Source organism: Periophthalmus magnuspinnatus, chromosome 9 (assembly GCF_009829125.3).
Source record: "Periophthalmus magnuspinnatus isolate fPerMag1 chromosome 9, fPerMag1.2.pri, whole genome shotgun sequence".
NCBI classification, from domain to species: Eukaryota; Metazoa; Chordata; class Actinopteri; order Gobiiformes; family Gobiidae; genus Periophthalmus; species Periophthalmus magnuspinnatus.
This window is the reverse complement of record NC_047134.1, coordinates 1,285,439-1,302,981: the sequence shown is the minus strand read 5'-3', so window position 1 is coordinate 1,302,981 and position 17,543 is coordinate 1,285,439. Positions and strand designations below refer to the sequence as shown.

At 43.1% G+C, this 17,543-nt stretch overlaps 1 protein-coding gene across 1 annotated transcript in view; it reads left to right on the top strand.

The window, feature by feature from the left end:
* The window catches only part of unc5ca (unc-5 netrin receptor Ca), a 397,363-nt gene that overhangs the window by 319,731 nt on the left and 60,089 nt on the right, over positions 1-17,543 (top strand). Inside the window, exon 5 of the mRNA XM_055224198.1 lies at positions 10,653-10,833. Coding sequence (XP_055080173.1) covers positions 10,653-10,833 — 181 coding nt within the window. The remainder of the gene's footprint in view (positions 1-10,652; positions 10,834-17,543) is intronic.

Sequence of the window (17,543 nt, the reverse complement as noted above, 5' to 3'; positions counted from 1 at the left end):
AGGACGCCAGGACTCAGGAGGATAATGTGTGTTTTTGAGGAGAAAACAGCATTAGAACATGGTTTAAACCTCACAACAGTCCATTTTGTGTAATATACGACCTTGATGACAACATTCCTTCACATTTCATTCTAATTCTTTACCTGTTTTGTCCAAGGAGTTAAAGCTACAGCGCTGTGGTCAGAAAACACAAATACAAACCATTCACCGTAAATACAGCGCCAGAGTCAACAAGATCATTCCCCTAGAGTTTACGCGCTGAACGTAGCATTTTCAAAACAATAAAAGGTAACATGGTGATCCAAACATGTCGTGTGTTTGCAGTTAAAACCCCATCCAACTAAACTACCTCCTCTTTAAACTTCACACTTTGCTGCTCCAGGAGTGGGACAATTTCATAATTATCAGCATCATTTGGTTTAGTCAGGGCCCAAATCCCCAGTCTGCAGTTTGGGAGCAGTGCAGTGTTTTTTATTCTTTCATTTGAGTCGACATCAGTGTCAGATCAAACCGTCATTGTCCCCATTGTTTTCTCTTTCGTAATCGCCCAAAACATCCGATTCTCTGCTCATCCAATTATAACATGTTAATTGTTTTGTCTCACATCAACACCACCCTGCCCCTCCTCCCTCTGCACACGCACACACGTACACACACACATAACCCACGCGTACGCCCCTCATCGCTCACGTGCACGCCCATCACCGTATTCCTGTGCACGGCTGGATTAAATTTTCTATTAGCTCCTCTCCATTGAGTCTGGAGATTGTTGATTATCCACTAATGGCCTTTGTTACTGCCTTAATGAATAGCTTGATTACAACGATGTTTAGAGTCACATCAGGAGGCTGCGCCGAGCGTGCACGTGAGGGGTGTGCACGTGAGGGGAGTGCACGTGACAGCAGTGTGTGTGTGTGAGGGGTGTGCACGTGAGGGGAGTGCACATGAGGAGAGTGTGTGTGTGTGAGAGGGGCGTGCACGTGACAGCAGTGTGTGTGTGAATGAGGGGTGTGCACGTGAGGAGAGTTCACGTGAGGAGAGTGCATGTGAGGTGAGGGATGTGTGTGTGAGTGTGTTTGTGAGGGGTTTGTACGTGAGTGGTGTGCATGTGAGGAGAGTGTGTGTGTGTGAGTGAGGGGTGTGCACGTGAGGAGAATGCACGTGAGGTGTGTGCACGTGAGGAGAGTGTGTGTGAGAGTGAGGGGTGTGCACGTGAGGAGAGTGCACGTGAAGAGAGTGTGTGTGAGGAGAGTGCACGTGAGGTGAAGGGTGTGCACGTGCGGAGAGTGCACGTGAGGGGTTTGCGCATGAGGAGAGTGCATGTGAGGAGTGTGTGCATGTGTGGTGTGCACGTGAGGAGGTCAGCTCTTCCTGTCGCTCAGAATGTCCTGTTTTTTTCTCTCTGTTCATCTGTTTCTGTTTGTTCATACGTGTAGTTCCTCATTGGTCCAGGAGGGGTCCATGATAAAAAAGGTTTCACAGATGGTCATTTTGATAATATGTTCAGTCCATCCATAAATCCTTTTAGTTCTGGTTAAAACAGCTAAATAATCACTGAAAGAGTCAGAGTCAGATGAGTCATTTCTCTAACTGCTCCAAGATTCATTTTGACAAAGTAAAACTAAAATTTCATGGTCAAATTGTTGTGGTCCGCTGTGTTTTTGGTAGATTATTGTCCAGCATAATTCATGTGCACAATGCTAGATTTAAGACATGTTTATTTGTTAGCGAGTCGAGTGGTCGTCAGTCGCCAGAACAGTCCTGGTGTTTCAAAGTTTGAGGCTAGCACCAGTTCTCCCATTGAAAAAGCACTGGAGCTAAAGTACAAAACAGTGGCAGATGTTCTCGTTCCACCGCTGCATTCCTCCGTCGGATAAACTGCAGCAGACCTTGGACCGATGAAATAAACTTCCACAGCGTCGTCCACACGGCAGAGGCCCACATTATCCTGTCTGCTCTTTGCTCTAATTGTTCTGTCTCCTGGTTTTTCCCTGGAGCTCCTTTTGCTGCGGGTGCATTTGTGCTGACGGGTTGTACAGACTGGAGGTTCTGGGGGGTGAGAGGGGTGAGTGGGGGGTGAGAGGGGTGAGAGGGGGGTGAGAGGGGTGAGAGGGGGTTACGGGGGACTCCTGGGGGCTGCGTTGGCATGTTGCACTGTGCTGCTCTGGTACAATCTCTCTGTATCTGCAGATATAAGGCCCGGTGTTACTGCACGTGCACAGATGAATCACACACTCTCCTCTGGTCTCTCCTTTCTGTGTCCTCAGATGTTAAAGCCTCACCATGTAACTTTTTAAACAAAAAAACAGAGTGTATGACATTCAAAGTGTATAATGTTCCAAGTGTATGACATTCTGAGTGTATGACGTTCCGAGTGTAAGATATTCCGAGTGTAAGATATTCTGAGTGTATGATATTCCAAGTGTGTAATGTTCCAAGTGTATGACATTCTGATTGTCTGACTTTCCGAGTGTATGACATTCTGAGTGTATGACATTCCGGCTGCATGACGTTCCGAGTGTATGACTTTTTGAGTGGATAGGGTTCTATGTGTATGACATTCCGAGTATGACTTTCCGAGTGTAAGATATTCCGAGTGTAAGATATTCCAAGTGTATGATATTCCGAGTGTATGACTTTTTGAGTGGATAGTGTTCTGTGTGTATGACATTCCTAGTGTATGACATTTTAAGTGTATAACATTCCGAGTGTATGACATTCCGGGTGTATGACTTTCCGAGTGTATTACTTTTTGTGTGTATGACTTTTCAAGTGTAAGATATTCAGAGTGTATGACATTCCGAGTGTAAGATATTCCGAGTGTATAGCATTCCGAGTGTATGACATTCCGAGTGTATGACATTCCGAGTGTATGACATTCCGAGTGTATGACATTCCGAGTGTATGACATTCCGAGTGTATGACTTTTCGAGTGTCTGACATTCCGCTGTTATTTTCCCGCTGTAGTGCCAGTCACAGTCGTGATGATTCGGTGTGATCCGGTGTGATTTCCGAATGGGCGGGTTGTCCGTCTGCTCCGTTCTCATTAACAGGGTCTCACATCACAACACTGTTCGACTGGTCACACTAAACAAATATCTGGCACGGTCCCGGCGTTCCGTCGCTCCGTCACTCAGCAGATTTCAGACAAGCTGCTGAATCACATGAGGAGCACAAAGAGTCTGTGGGAATGACTCTCAGACTCAGACACGGATCAGGACGGAGCAGAGTCAGGATCATTTTCATTTCATTTTACTGCTTTGTTAGTTTTTCTGTAGTCAAAATGTCTGTATCTCTCCTCCCTCTCCCCTCTTCCTCTTCAGTCCTTTTTGGTTTCAGTCAAGACCTACCACATTCTGTTTTTTATTTATTTATTTATTTATTATTATTATTATTATTATTATTATTATTTTTATTTTTTTTTAGCCCAGTTTTCCTACGCTACATCTACACTTTTTTGGATCATTTTTACCCCATTGCATTATGGGACTTGTGCAGACGTGTTTCTCTGATGTTGAGTTTGTTTACAGTTTGTGGTCTGTACAATATTTATTCTGTTTGTAATTATACGAGCTGGTAAACAGAGTGTAAGTTTAACGAGGCAACATTTCATTAAAGTCAGTGTTAAAGCGCAGAGTGTTTGTCCATAGGCGCGCGCTGGAGCTGTCCGTGGTGCTGGAGCTGTCCGTGGTGCTGGAGCTGTCCGTGGTGCTGGAGCTGTCTGTAGTTCTGAAAGACCAACCGTGGTGTTTTTGGCCTCTTTCTCCAACCACTGAGTCTCAAACTGCAGCTGTACGTTGCTAAATATTTCCCTCCCGTTTACACGTTCACAGATTGTTTTTCTTTGCTTTGCTCGTATCTTAATCACGTTTGAATCCAGGCTCACGCAATCATCTTGGATATTTTTTTTAACCGAAGAAGAAATTAAAAAGAGACATAGTTTGTGGTAACTGGCAATGATTTTAAAATATGTTGTAAATATTGAAAAACTGGTTTATTAGTTTTTATCCATCCATTTTCTTCCGCTTATCTGGGGTCGGGTCGCGGGGGCAGCAGTCTGAGCAGGGACTCCCAAACTTCCCTCACCCTAGACACTTCCTCCAGCTGGTCCAACTGTCAATGTCACGCTCCATCCTTCCCTCACTCGTGAACAAGACCCTGAGATACTTGAACTGCTCCACTTAGTTTTTAATGACACATGTCCCGTGGTGTGGCATTAAACTTAGATAAATACATGGAGACAGGCAGATGACAGTTAACATGTCAGATCTGTGGAGAAGTGACCCTTTTCGCAGTACGAGAGCAGTAAAAACAACCGTAACTGAGTAAATCCAAGATAGATCCGTTTCATGCGGAGGCAGTAGCTCAGTTGGTAGAGCGTTCATCCTCTGATCTGATGGTTGGCGGTTGGAATTCCGCTCGTCTTGACATAAACATCATGGGCAGAGCGGTCAGATCCACTGACCCACAGGTCGCCGGGGTGAACGGGAGACTGATCCCTTGACGTAAAACGCTTTGGACGCCTCGAAGGTGGAAAAGCGCTGTATAAATGCAACAATTTACCATTTATTTAATCCCATACTGTGGAACGTTCCAGGCCAAGTGATGACATCTCCATAGAGACAGGCAGGTGGCGGACACTGGGATAGAAAACATCCACAGTAGCTCTTTATTTTGAGCCTGTCAGAGAGCAGACGGCGGGTTATAGAGTAAAGAAAGAAACAACGGGATGAAAGCCGTACTATGTGAGTGCGTGTAAGTGATCAGACGAGGCTTTCATCCAGAGAGATCCCCGTGTCTCCGGCCAAAAGAAATCACTCCGTTTGAACTAAATCCCGTTAGAGTTGAATCAGGGGTCGGCCATGTTGGTGTGGGCTAAACGCCGTTATAATGCTCCCGCTCTAAAGCCTCTACGATATCGCCTTTAACGCTTTTACTTTGGACGTGCCGGTGGTGTCGTGCATGAGCGGTGCCACGAGGGCCAGGGGTTGGAATAACGAACCCTCGGATCGGGAGGAGATTTGATCCAATCGGGGCTCGCAGCAGCTGTGGCTAATGATGTGGCCGTAGAGTTGCCACATGTGGTCCTTTTGTCTGTGGCCAGGTGGGGGGTGCGAGGGAGGTGCGAGGAGGAGAGAGGGTGGGGAGCATCAAAAGGAGCAGCAGACATTTTCAGAGATTATCAGACGGGAGCAGACAGAAGAGGGAGGGCATCTGAGCGTCCACTGGGGAGGCAGGCGTCACGTGGATGTGTCACGATTCACATATTTGAACGTGGATCCATTGTGTTGGTGCGAAATGGACAGTTTGTTTACACTGTAATAAACTGGAAATATCTAACTTCCAGTTCGCTCGGCTTTTCTTTATCTCATCTCCTTCCTCTCCTCCTTTCTCCTCCTCCTCTCTTCTTTCTCCTCCTCCTCTCTTCTTTATCTTCCTCCTCTCCTCCTTTCTCCTCCTCCTCTCTTCTTTCTCCTCCTCTCTCTTCTCTCCAGAGACTCAAATGAGAGCACTTTTTTCTAACAGCTGACTCCTTAAAACACTCTTGTTCTTTACCCACTAATTTGTCCTGGGGGTTTGTGGTTTGTTCAGCTGGAAAAATGTATATGTTCTGTTCTAGAGTGTGTCTGTTCTGGAGTGTGTTTGTTCTGGAGTGTGTTTGTTCTGGAGTGTTCTGTCCTGGAGTGTGTTTGTTCTGGAGTGTTCTGTTCTGGAGTGTGTTTGTTCTGAAGTGTGTTTGTTCTGGAGTGTTCTGTTCTGGAGTGTGTTTGTTCTGGAGTGTTCTGTTCTGGAATGTGTTTGTTCTGGAGTGTTCTGTTCTAGAGTGTTCTTTTCTGGAGTGTTCTGTTCTGGAGTGTTCTGTTCTGGAGTGTGTTTGTTCTAGAGTGTTCTGTTCTAGAGTGTGTTTGTTCTGGAGTGTGTTTGTTCTACAGTGTGTTTGTTCTAGAGTGTTCTGTTCTGGAGTGTGTTTGTTCTGGAGTGTGTTTGTTCTGGAGTGTGTTTGTTCTGGAGTGTTCTGCTCTGGAGTGTGTTTGTTCTAGAGTGTGTTTGTTCTAGAGTGTTCTGTTCTGGAGTGGTGCTGGTTTGGCTTCGTGCTGCTGTAGATTCTGTTGTGTAGATGTGTTTTGTGTAGATGTGTTTTGTGTAGATGTGTTTTGTGTCAACCGCACAACTTTTTACGCCTTTTTTACTTTTGTGTCTTTGCTGTCGGGCTGCCATCGCCTGGAGAACGTCCTGGTTGACTTCAGACACGTTCTCCTGATCGATCACTGTCTTAAATCTGTCTGAAGGAGGCGCTAGCTACACTGAAACTGGACACAGCTTTTGTTTTTCAGACGTATTAGCATCGTGTTACTTCTATTTATTTAAAGTGGTAAAAATAAATCTGCTGTGGACTGTCTGCACTGAAATCTAAAGTGTGTTATTGTCCAAAAGTGAGGAAGTATGCTGTTTACATGCTAGTTGTTGTTAGCTTTACAGTGAGAGTTGTGAGTTGTGCTTATAAACTCGTCGTGGTGAGTGATCAGGATGTTCTGATGCTTCAGGTCAGTGAGGAGTGACTCTGGACAAACGGTTAATGATCCGTCAGTTTTTCACCTGTTTAAGACACAATGATGAAGTCTACAGAGCTTTACTCCTCCTCCCTCATCCCCCTCTCCCCCTGCGGTCTCTCCATCCTCTCTCGCGTCTCTTTCCTCTCCTTCTCTGTCTCTTCTCTCCTCTGCACCTCTTTTAACAGAGAATTATGTGAATTTCTGTCTTGCTTTTTGTGTTGCGTTTTTCCAGATCATATAATTCCAGTTTGTCGTTTCCAAACCCGTTCCTCCTCCTCCTCCTCGTCGCCTCCTGGAGTCCGTGGTCCTCCTCATCATGGTACAGGAGGTGTTGAGTTTGCTCCATTTGTGCGAGCAGTGTCACACTTGTCCCCCGCACACACCTCTGCTGTCCTTTGTGCGCCGTGTGCTTTTGTGCGAGTGTTTTGTGTGTCTTTTCTCCCCTAACCTTTACTTTGTAATAGAAACAGAAAGGTCAGGCCGTTTCTGTGCTCAAATGAAGAATCCAGAGCTTCAGCCCCTCGGCCACACGCAGCCACATGCCCCAGAGCCGCGGAACAAGGAGCGACATTAGGGAACGCCATCAGGGAACGCCATCAGGGAACGATGTCAGGGAACGCCATCAGGGAATGACGTCAGGGAACGACGTCAGGGAACGCCATCAGGGAACGACGTCAGGGAACGACATCAGGGAACGACATCAGGGAACGCCATCAGGGAACGACGTCAGGGAACGACATCAGGGAACGACTCTTAGGGAACGACATCAGGGAACGCCGTTAGGGAACGACATCAGGGAACGACATCAGGGAACGACTTCAGGGAAAGACTTCAGGGAAAGACATTAGGGAACAACGTCAGGGAACGACATCAGGGAACGCCATCAGGGAACGACGTCAGGGAACGCCATCAGGGAACGACGTCAGGGAAGGATGTCAGAGAATGCCATCTGGGAACTACGTCCTAGAACGATGTCAGGGAACGAAGTCAGGGAATGACATTAGGGAACGACGTCAGGGAATGCCATCAGGGAACGCCATCAGGGAACAGCATCAGGGAACGACATCAGGGAACGCCATCAGGGAACGCCGTCAGGGAACGACGTCAGGGAAGGATGTCAGAGAATGCCATCTGGGAACTACGTCCTAGAACGATGTCAGGGAACGACGTCAGGGAACGACATCAGGGATTGAAGTCAGGGAGCGACATCAGGGAACGCTTTCAGGGAAAGACATCAGGGAACGTTATCAGGGAATGACATCAAGGAACGACATCAGGGAACGACATCGGGGACCACCATCGGGGAGCAACATCAGGGAAGGACATCAGGGAGTGAAGTCAGGGAGCAACATCCAGGAACACTGTCAGGAAGCAACATCAGGGAACGGCGTCAGGAAATGCCATCAGGGAACAACATCAGGGATCGACATTAGGAAACGACATCGGGGAGGGATGTCAGGGAACGCCATCAGAGAGCAACGTCAGGGAACAGTGTCAGGGAGCAACATCAGGGAATGGCAATTTGAGTTCACAAATGTATCTCGTACATTCAGACCTGTTCTGCAAAATGGACTTTTCAGATGTTTCTCCATGTTCTAGTCGTTTCTTCTCCTTGAGCCTCTGAAGTTGTACTTGGAGTGATTCATGGTTGAGTTTAATCTTTAATCCACTATTTTCAAGACGCCATTTTGCCGATCTGTGATGTACACGACCACTGCGAACATTTACGCTGAACATTAGGTTTGATTTAAGCTTTGGATGAGCAAATACCAAAGTGTCTTAAAGTAAAAAAAAAACGGAACCTGGATACAAACACATTGCTCCAACATTAGATTAAAGAGGAGGTATTTACTTCTGTCTGTAACAAGGGTTCAAATAGAGCCCAGGAGAGATCACTAGATTACTCAAACATGCACGGAGGACGTCTAAAACCTCTTCAGACATGTTTTTGATGAGGAAACACTGTTATAACTCGGTAGAAAGCTCAAAACACAACTGCGTTTTCTGATTAAAACAGTTTTAAAAGCATCAGATTTAGTTTTACCTCCTGTAATCCGATTATGATCAGACCTGCGCACAAACCCTCCCTTCCTCTCCGTCTCTGATCCGAAACTGAAATGAAAGCAGATGAATTAAACATGGGACATTTACTGCGCCGCCGTAAAAGTGAAACGAGTCAGATTTATGGAGGAGCGAGCCGTAAACAGCGCTCTCAGAAATGTGATTAGCCTCGTAAACACTCCCGTCTCCCGCTGTCCCCCGCTCAACCCGAACGCACCGCGACGCCTCTAACGTCCCCTCTGCGTCGCCCCTGGTTACAGAGCTAACGTAACCGTAACCGCGACTGTCCGAGATATGAATTCATTAGTCGCACATTTAACTGAAGAATGCTGCTTAAATCTTTACTATTGTCCTAAAATGGCTGTATTTGCGTATAAATAGTTTGGGTTATGAGTTGCAGTGCATTTTGGGTAGAAATATTGGCTGTTACTGTAATGAGTTTACTTAATATGGATTCTGAGGGTTTTCCACGTTAGCTGGATGCTTTAATAAATCTTCAGTTATGTTTTTATGTGGCAGAGATTATCGTCTTATTCATTAGATTTTTTGCTTTTTGTGTCGACTGGAGCGAGACACTTTTGTTTTGTTTTGAACTTTTAGAAAGCCAACGGTAATAACCGACTAATGGAGTGTTTGTCAGCGTAATGTTTATACTGAGAAGTCAATTTAACATCTGGTATCAAAGTACATTTAGTAAGGTTACCACGCCGACAGCTTCGTTCTATCGGTTTTGTAGTTTCGTGAACAGCTTTGATTATGTTCTGAACTCTTAGCGACTTCACAACAGGGCAGACATTGCATTTCACCAAAACAATTATTATTTTTTAAGATTTAACCCCAAATCTTGCCTGTTTTCTTTCACTTTTGCAGTGTCGGGCCGTGCATTTGACCCGTGGGCCTTCAGTGACGTCCCACTTACACATTACATCATCACCTCAGTACAGGCGCATCAAACAACACTTATTTTCAGGAGCCAATAAGGCAAAAATTAAAAAGATGCCAAACAAAATGCCTCCAAAATGACACTATGTGAGCTCAAACAAGTCTGTGTGTTAAACTGCACAATGTCACTGTTTCATATAAGACACAACCAGACAAGAACAAAACAAACTGTTCTTTGAAAATAAAGTAAACACATCATTTTTTGACAATAATCTAGACAAACAGCAAATAACTGAAAATGTGGCTCAGCTGAGATTGAATGAACTTTAGTGCAGTTTTAACTGAGGTGACTTCAGTGCTCCACGTTATTATTCACATTATAAAGTCACTTTTTCATTGTGGAGCTCCGTCTCCCTGCGCGTCGCTGAGAGGGTTTGGCCGACCTCTCCTCATAATATCCAGCTTTTCGTGAAAGGCCCGTCGTGAAAATGCCGTGGAACATATATCTGCAACCAGATCAATCTCTTCTCCTGCTTTTGACATTATGGGTGAAGTTGGGGTTTATTTTGACGTTCTGCCGCCTTCACGCTGTAGCAGAGCTGATTATCCAATCACAGGACACGTCCAGTTTGCGTAGGACCTTCTCGCTGACCCTGATGTGCAGAATCCAGATGTGCTCGTCTGCTGAACCTGACTGTGTCTGTGTCTTACAGTGGGCGGGGCCTGCTCTGTTTAAGGCCCCAGGAAAATGAAATCTGCCTGACAACACAAGCAGCTGAAATATAATTGGATAAAAACTGCACCACAATAAACAACGATGGAAGCCACTCAACAAAGTGGATACAATACGACATAAAGAGAACAGAGAATAGAGAATATTTGTGTTTACATAAAAATCTCTATGGCAATGGTCCTGATTTGTCGTGTTTCTGAATCCATGGACACCAGGTTTATTTCAATGACGACCCACTGTTCAGTGTCTTTTCTATGGAAATCAGAACTTGTGTTATGGCAAAGAAAAGCATTCTTCCCCGTTGGCCCCAGTCCCTGGTTGAATTTCCAGCTTTTGAGAACTTTTTTCCCCATTCAAAAGAGATTTAATATTGAACTTAAAACTGTTCATGGTAAAAGTTCTAATTTCTCCTCCTTCTTCAGGTGGAGTGGCTGAAGGACAACGACATCATCGACCCGGCGGAAGACAGGAACTTCTACATCACCGTGGACCACAACCTGATCATCAAACAGGCGCGGCTCTCCGACACGGGGAACTACACCTGCGTCGCTAAGAACATCGTCGCCAAGCGCAGGAGCTCCACGGCAACCGTCATCGTCTACGGTACGGAGACCTTTCAGCTGTTCAGTCTCATCTTTCATTATTAGTTATACAAAAACACACCTGTAATTGTGTTTTGTTTCATTCCCACATGTTTAAGAACAGGGGGATTTTTTAAGTTACAAAACAGGTTATGGTTAAGGTTAGCGCTAGGATGTTTTGGGGTAGTTAGCATGTTAGCAGAAGTAACTTTAAAGAACATTTATTGTGTTCATGTCGCTCTATAGTTATAATCTATGACACCTGTGGATCATTATGTTATAATTTGCACTTTTTAAATCGCAATTTCCATCTAAAAACAAGGACTGAGTCAGTGTGATGTCACGACAGCGTTCGGCTCCAAATGAGGCTTGTCGATGCTAGCAGTTATAGCGGCCGATTTTGAGCTGTATTTAAAAATTCGACCGTGAGTACCATAGCAACCAAAGAGCCAATCCAGAGCGAGGCTGTTGAAGGTAACGCCTCTTCCCGCCTGCACTGCTGGTTTAGCATGGAGTGGAAGCTTAGCAACACTGTCAATCAGGCTGTTGCTAACGCTAGCAGGCGCGACATCGGGGGGGAAAAAGCGCCTGATTTGTCTTGATTTACAGACACAATAGTGAAATAAAAAACCCAGGATCATGTAGAGGGTTAATACGAACATTTAAGACCAGAATGAGTCTGAAGCAGCAGAGACAGAGAGAGGACACAGTTTTTACACAGAAAGTGAATTGGAGCCAGAGTTGAGAAAGCAGGAAGTGCGCTTATAATCACTTCCTGTTTGGAACGCGACAGCAGGTTAGCTCTGTCCATTTATATATATGCAGTCTATGTCTAAACGAAACAAATCTGCTGACTTTTGCGTTAGAAAATGCAAATATCGCTGATATCGCCGTAAACCTCATCACAACAAAGAGCTGCAGAGCTGTCGGCGCCCCCTGTGGATGAGCCGTGGAATCTTTTTTCATTTCGTTTTGGTGCAAATGAAAAATCTGTGACACGAATCCAACTCGTCTCACTGATTAAGAAAATAAAACCGGAGAACGAAGTTAGACACAAAATGGCGTCTTGAAAATAAGTGATTAAACTTTACTCAAACTCCAAAAAAACAGCTTCAGAGAGTAAATGAGAAGGAAACAAGTCCAACGTGATTAAAAGCTCCGAAAAGTCCGTTTTGCAGAACAGGTCTGCTTTAAAAACTAATTTGTCACCCACTATCCTTATCTCAAATGACTCCATAAAGTAAAACATAAAACAGTCACAAAGTTTACCATTTGAGGCCGGTTTATAGCGTCAGATGCTAACGCGATCACTCCCGACGACCAAACACTGACCGTTTTTAAACTCTCTCGTGCCGCCTCCTGAGAGCACGACGTCGTCACGATCTGGAAACGCAAAAAACACCAACAAGAGAAGATAAAATAATGAGGAATTAGCAGATATGTTCAGCCTGGTCTATTGTCTGTTTGTGAAATTACCAACGAGATGATGAGCACACGGCCCCAAACAGGTCCCCATCTGTCGTCTGAAATGAGCTGCGCTTCTGCCAAGTCATCCACGACTCATTGTGATTGGCCCAATACATCCACTTCACCTTTGACCCCAGCCAATTAAAACCCTCCAATCAGAGAGCGGCGTTTAAAGGGGCACTTGTGTTCCCCAAAATGTTCACTATATTATGGCCAAAAGCGACCAAACGGTGTAACGCGGGAGGGACCGGGGTTATTTGGAGCGTTTTGGATTCAGGTAAAGTTTTGTCAGGAAGTTTGTGGATCGGGAAATACTTCAAAAGTCAAATGTGAGTTTCGTTGTGAACCGTCAGAACGATGTACGTGTTTTTTGCGTCGGTGGTTTTCAGACGTGTCAGACGGAACATGACACAGTTTTCCCGAGTGACGACATCGTACTTTTCCATGAATAATCCAAAAATCACAAACGTTGAATCTGATATTTGTTATTAATGATTAAACCCGAGTCCGTGTTGTCGCTGTTTCAATAAAAATGTGCGTTTCGACAATATTTTAGTTCTGGAGAAGGAAACACGACTCAGCTCTGAACTAAACTCAAAACATCAGATGGTTACATTATCTTTATCGGTCTCCGTCTGTTTTAAATATTATTGGATTATAGAATGTTGTGACGTCATCAGAGAATCGTCAAAAGTATCGCAAATATGATACTAATCGATACTGAAACTAGTATCGAAACTAGAGACTCGTTTGAGCAGGAAATGATATTAAAAATGAACTTTTCCTCAATATGTTTATAATGATCGACTGGACTAAACCAGGACTGAATCTGGACTAAACCAGGACTAAACCAGGACTAAACCAGGACTATAACAGGACTAAACCAGGACTAAACCAGGACTATAACAGGACTAAGCCAGAACTAAACCAGGACTAAAACATGACGAAACCAGGCCTAAACCAGGATTAAACCTGAACTAAACCAGGTCTATACCAAGACTAAAACATGACTAAACCAGGACTAAACCAGAACTAAACCAGGACTAAACCAGGACTATAACAGGACTAAACCAGGACTAAACCAGGACTAAACCAGGACTGAATCTGGACTAAACCAGGACTAAACCAGGACTATAACAGGACTAAACCAGGACTAAACCAGGACTAAACCAGGACTAAACCAGGACTATAACAGGACTAAGCCAGGACTAAACCAGGACTAAAACATGACGAAACCGGGACTAAACCAGGACTAAACCAGGACTAAACCAGGACTAAACCAGGACTATACCAAGACTAAGCCAGAACTAAACCAGGACTAAAACATGACTAAACCAGGACTAAACCAGGACTAAACCAGGACTATACCAAGACTAAGCCAGAACTAAACCAGGACTAAAACATGACTAAACCAGGACTACACCAGGACCAGACAAGGACTAAACCAGCACCAAACCAAGGCCAAACCAGGACTAAACCAGGACTGAACCAGGACTGAACCAGGACTGAACCAGGACTGAACCAGGACTAAACCAGGACTAAACCAGGACTATACAAGGACTAAACCAGGACTATACAAGGACTAAACCAGGACTATACAAGGACTAAACTCTCATCATGGAATCAGAATCGATATTGAGTATCGATCTTATCCTTTAGTATGAAAATGGCGTTTCAAATGTGAGTTTTGCGTCAGGACAGGGGGACCTTAAAGTCGCTCTGTGTCACCTTTTATGATGGAGAGTGTGAAGTCGTCTCCATGGAGATGTTAAATCTTTGGCCGTCACGAGTCACAGTTTGATGATTCTGATGTTAGCCTTATTTGTCTTCTTTACAGACTTTTCACATAGACAGTCTTGAGATCTTGTATTAAAAGTTCCTGACGTTGAGATATTGAGTCTGTCGTCGTCGTCCTTTATAAATACATTTTCTACAGTGTTTTTTTTGTGTCGTTGTTCTGACACAGCGATGGCCGACTCACTGACGCTCGATCCATCAGGTTTATTTGTACGGCACAATTAGCACAAAACATAATTCAAAAAGCTTCACAAACAATAAACATATGCATTAAACCCACAATATAAACGAACAAACGCGTAAAATCATCAATGACAGAGTTAAGTCTGTTCTGTTTTTATGACTCCATTTATTATGAGAGTAGTGATGTTTAAAGAGCTCAGATCACACTGTTTATCTCTGGTATGATGTCGTTTCCTCGTCACAAACAGACGTGGAGTTGTGTTTTGTTTCACTGACGCATGTTTAACGCACAAACCTGCAGATTTATGCTGAAAACACGCTGTTCCACCTCGTGATGTCATCATGTGGTGATACAGGAAGTGCTCCGCTGTGTTTTTGTGGATCATTTCAGTCCTGGAGTTGTCAGTCTACTGAACTAAAGCTAAAAGGAGCTGTTCACTTTGAAAACTAACACTTATGCATTAAAACATAGGACAGACCTGTGCAATGATTTATGGAGACGCCTTATTGACCTCTGACCTTTCAAATGTGGTAAGTCAAACTCCAGACTGGAAATCAAAGTAATAATAAAGTAAAAATTGTGAAAAACATAACATTAATTGCTATAATAAAAGATAGAACAGAGATATAATACAATATAAACTAGACAATATAAACTGATAACAATTAAATATAATGAAAACTACTATAACAGAAGTTTATAATGAAGTAGATAAAAACAGAGAGAACATCGGACCTGCAGCCTGACGCGCTCAAAAAGATTCAGTGATGAATGTATGATGGACAGAGGGCGGAGGGAGAACGACAGAGAAAAGATGCAAATGTATTATTTATTTATTTATTTAATTTTACTACTCTTATTTATTTATTTGTTTATATATATATATTTATTGCATATTCTGTGTGGTTTGTGTTTTGTTTTCTGGTCAACTTCTGTGCCTGTATTATTGCTTTCCATTAATATTAACACTTATTATGTTTATCATACTTAACTATTATTATTATTATTAGTATTATTAGTATTAGTATTAGTATTATATTATTATTATTATTATTATTATTATTATTATTATTATTATTATTATTATTAGTATTATTATTATTATTATTATTAGTATTAGTATTGGTATTATATTATTATTATTATTATTAGTATTAGTATTAGTATTATATTATTATTATTATTATTATTATTATTATTATTATTATTATTATCATTATTATTATTATTATTATTATTATTATTATTATTATTATTATTATTAGTATTATTATTATTATTAGTATTAGTATTGGTATTATATTATTATTATTATTATTATTATTATTATTATTATTATTATTATTATTATTATTATCATTATTATTATTATTATTAGTATTAGTATTAGTATTAGTATTAGTATTAGTATTGGTATTATATTATTATTATTATTATTATCATTATTATTATTATTATTATTATTATTAGTATTAGTATTAGTATTGGTATTATATTATTATTATTATTATTATTATTATTATATTTTGTTATTATTTATTTATTGTATTTTATTTATTTATATGTATGTATACATATATAGGGATGTACGTGTGGATGTATATATACTTTGTTTCTGTTCCTGTGCTTTTCCACGTGTCCATCTGAGGGACGGGGGGCTGTAAAATGTTAAAATGCAATAAAAAATAATGAATAATAAAAAAATTAAAATACCACTTGATGACATCACAAGGTGGAACGTCGCATTTTGAGCTTTGCAGATGTTACAGACTAATAATAAAGTGTGACTCAAACATGTGTGAATGAAACAAAACACAACTCCAGGTCTGTGTTTGAGGAGGAAACGGCGTTCTGTCGTGTCTTAAAGCTCACTCCAGTCCGTGTCGTGCAGCCCGGCGCCGTATCGAGGCCGTACGTTGCTCGTGTACGTGCGTTTCTGTCTGGGTCACATATTTGTCGCTCATCTCGGTGCTGATTTCGATGCTTCCTTCTGTAAAGTGTCTGAAGGCGTCTGGTCCTGGAGCGACGGACCACAGGGGAAATCAGCTCGTGTGGGCAGGTCCAGACAGGAGCGCACCTGTCGCTCATCACACGCCGTTCACCTGCACATTTAGACTCAGATTGGACTCATGATGGTTTTGTTGTTATCAATCTCCCACAGTGTATGGAGACGTTATGGGACGAGATGAGGAGCTGCTCACAAAGCCCGGGTCAAATTGGATAGATCTCAAATTGACATTTTCGTCTGAGAAATATCAAATAAAAAAATCCAGTTTCTGTTCACAGAGAAAATACAGAAAATGTAGCAGAAGAATATGGGAAAACTTTGATAAAGACGTATAGAGTTTATATCTGCTCTGTATTTATAATCTGTGACAGTCTGTGAGTCTGTGAGTCTGTGAGTCTGTGAGTCTGTGACAGTCTGTGCGTCTGTGACAGTCTGTGACAGTCTGTGAGTCTGTGAGTCTGTGACAGTCTGTGAGTCTGTGACAGTCTGTGAGTCTGTGACAGTCTGTGACAGTCTGTGAGTCTGTGAGTCTGTGAGTCTGTGACAGTCTGTGAGTCTGTGAGTCTGTGACAGTCTGTGACAGTCTGTGAGTCTGTGAGTCTGTGAGTCTGTGACAGTCTGTGACAGTCTGTGACAGTCTGTGAGTCTGTGAGTCTGTGACAGTCTGTGACAGTCTGTGAGTCTGTGAGTCTGTGAGTCTGTGAGTCTGTAACAGTCTGTGAGTCTGTGAGTCTGTGAGTCTGTGACAGTCTGTGAGTCTGTAACAGTCTGTGACAGTCTGTGACAGTCTGTGAGTCTGTGACAGTCTGTGACAGTCTGTGACAGTCTGTGAGTCTGTGACAGTCTGTGACAGTCTGTGACAGTCTGTGAGTCTGTGAGTCTGTGAGTCTGTGAGTCTGTGACAGTCTGTGAGTCTGTGAGTCTGTGAGTCTGTGAGTCTGTGAGTCTGTGAGTCTGTGAGTCTGTGAGTCTGTGACAGTCTGTGAGTCTGTGACAGTCTGTGAGTCTGTGAGTCTGTGACAGTCTGTGAGTCTGTGAGTCTGTGACAGTCTGTGAGTCTGTGAGTCTGTGACAGTCTGTGAGTCTGTGACAGTCTGTGAGTCTGTGACAGTCTGTGAGTCTGTGAGTCTGTGACAGTCTGTGAGTCTGTGACAGTCTGTGCGTCTGTGACAGTCTGTGACAGTCTGTGAGTCTGTGAGTCTGTGACAGTCTGTGAGTCTGTGAGTCTGTGAGTCTGTGACAGTCTGTGACAGTCTGTGACAGTCTGTGACAGTCT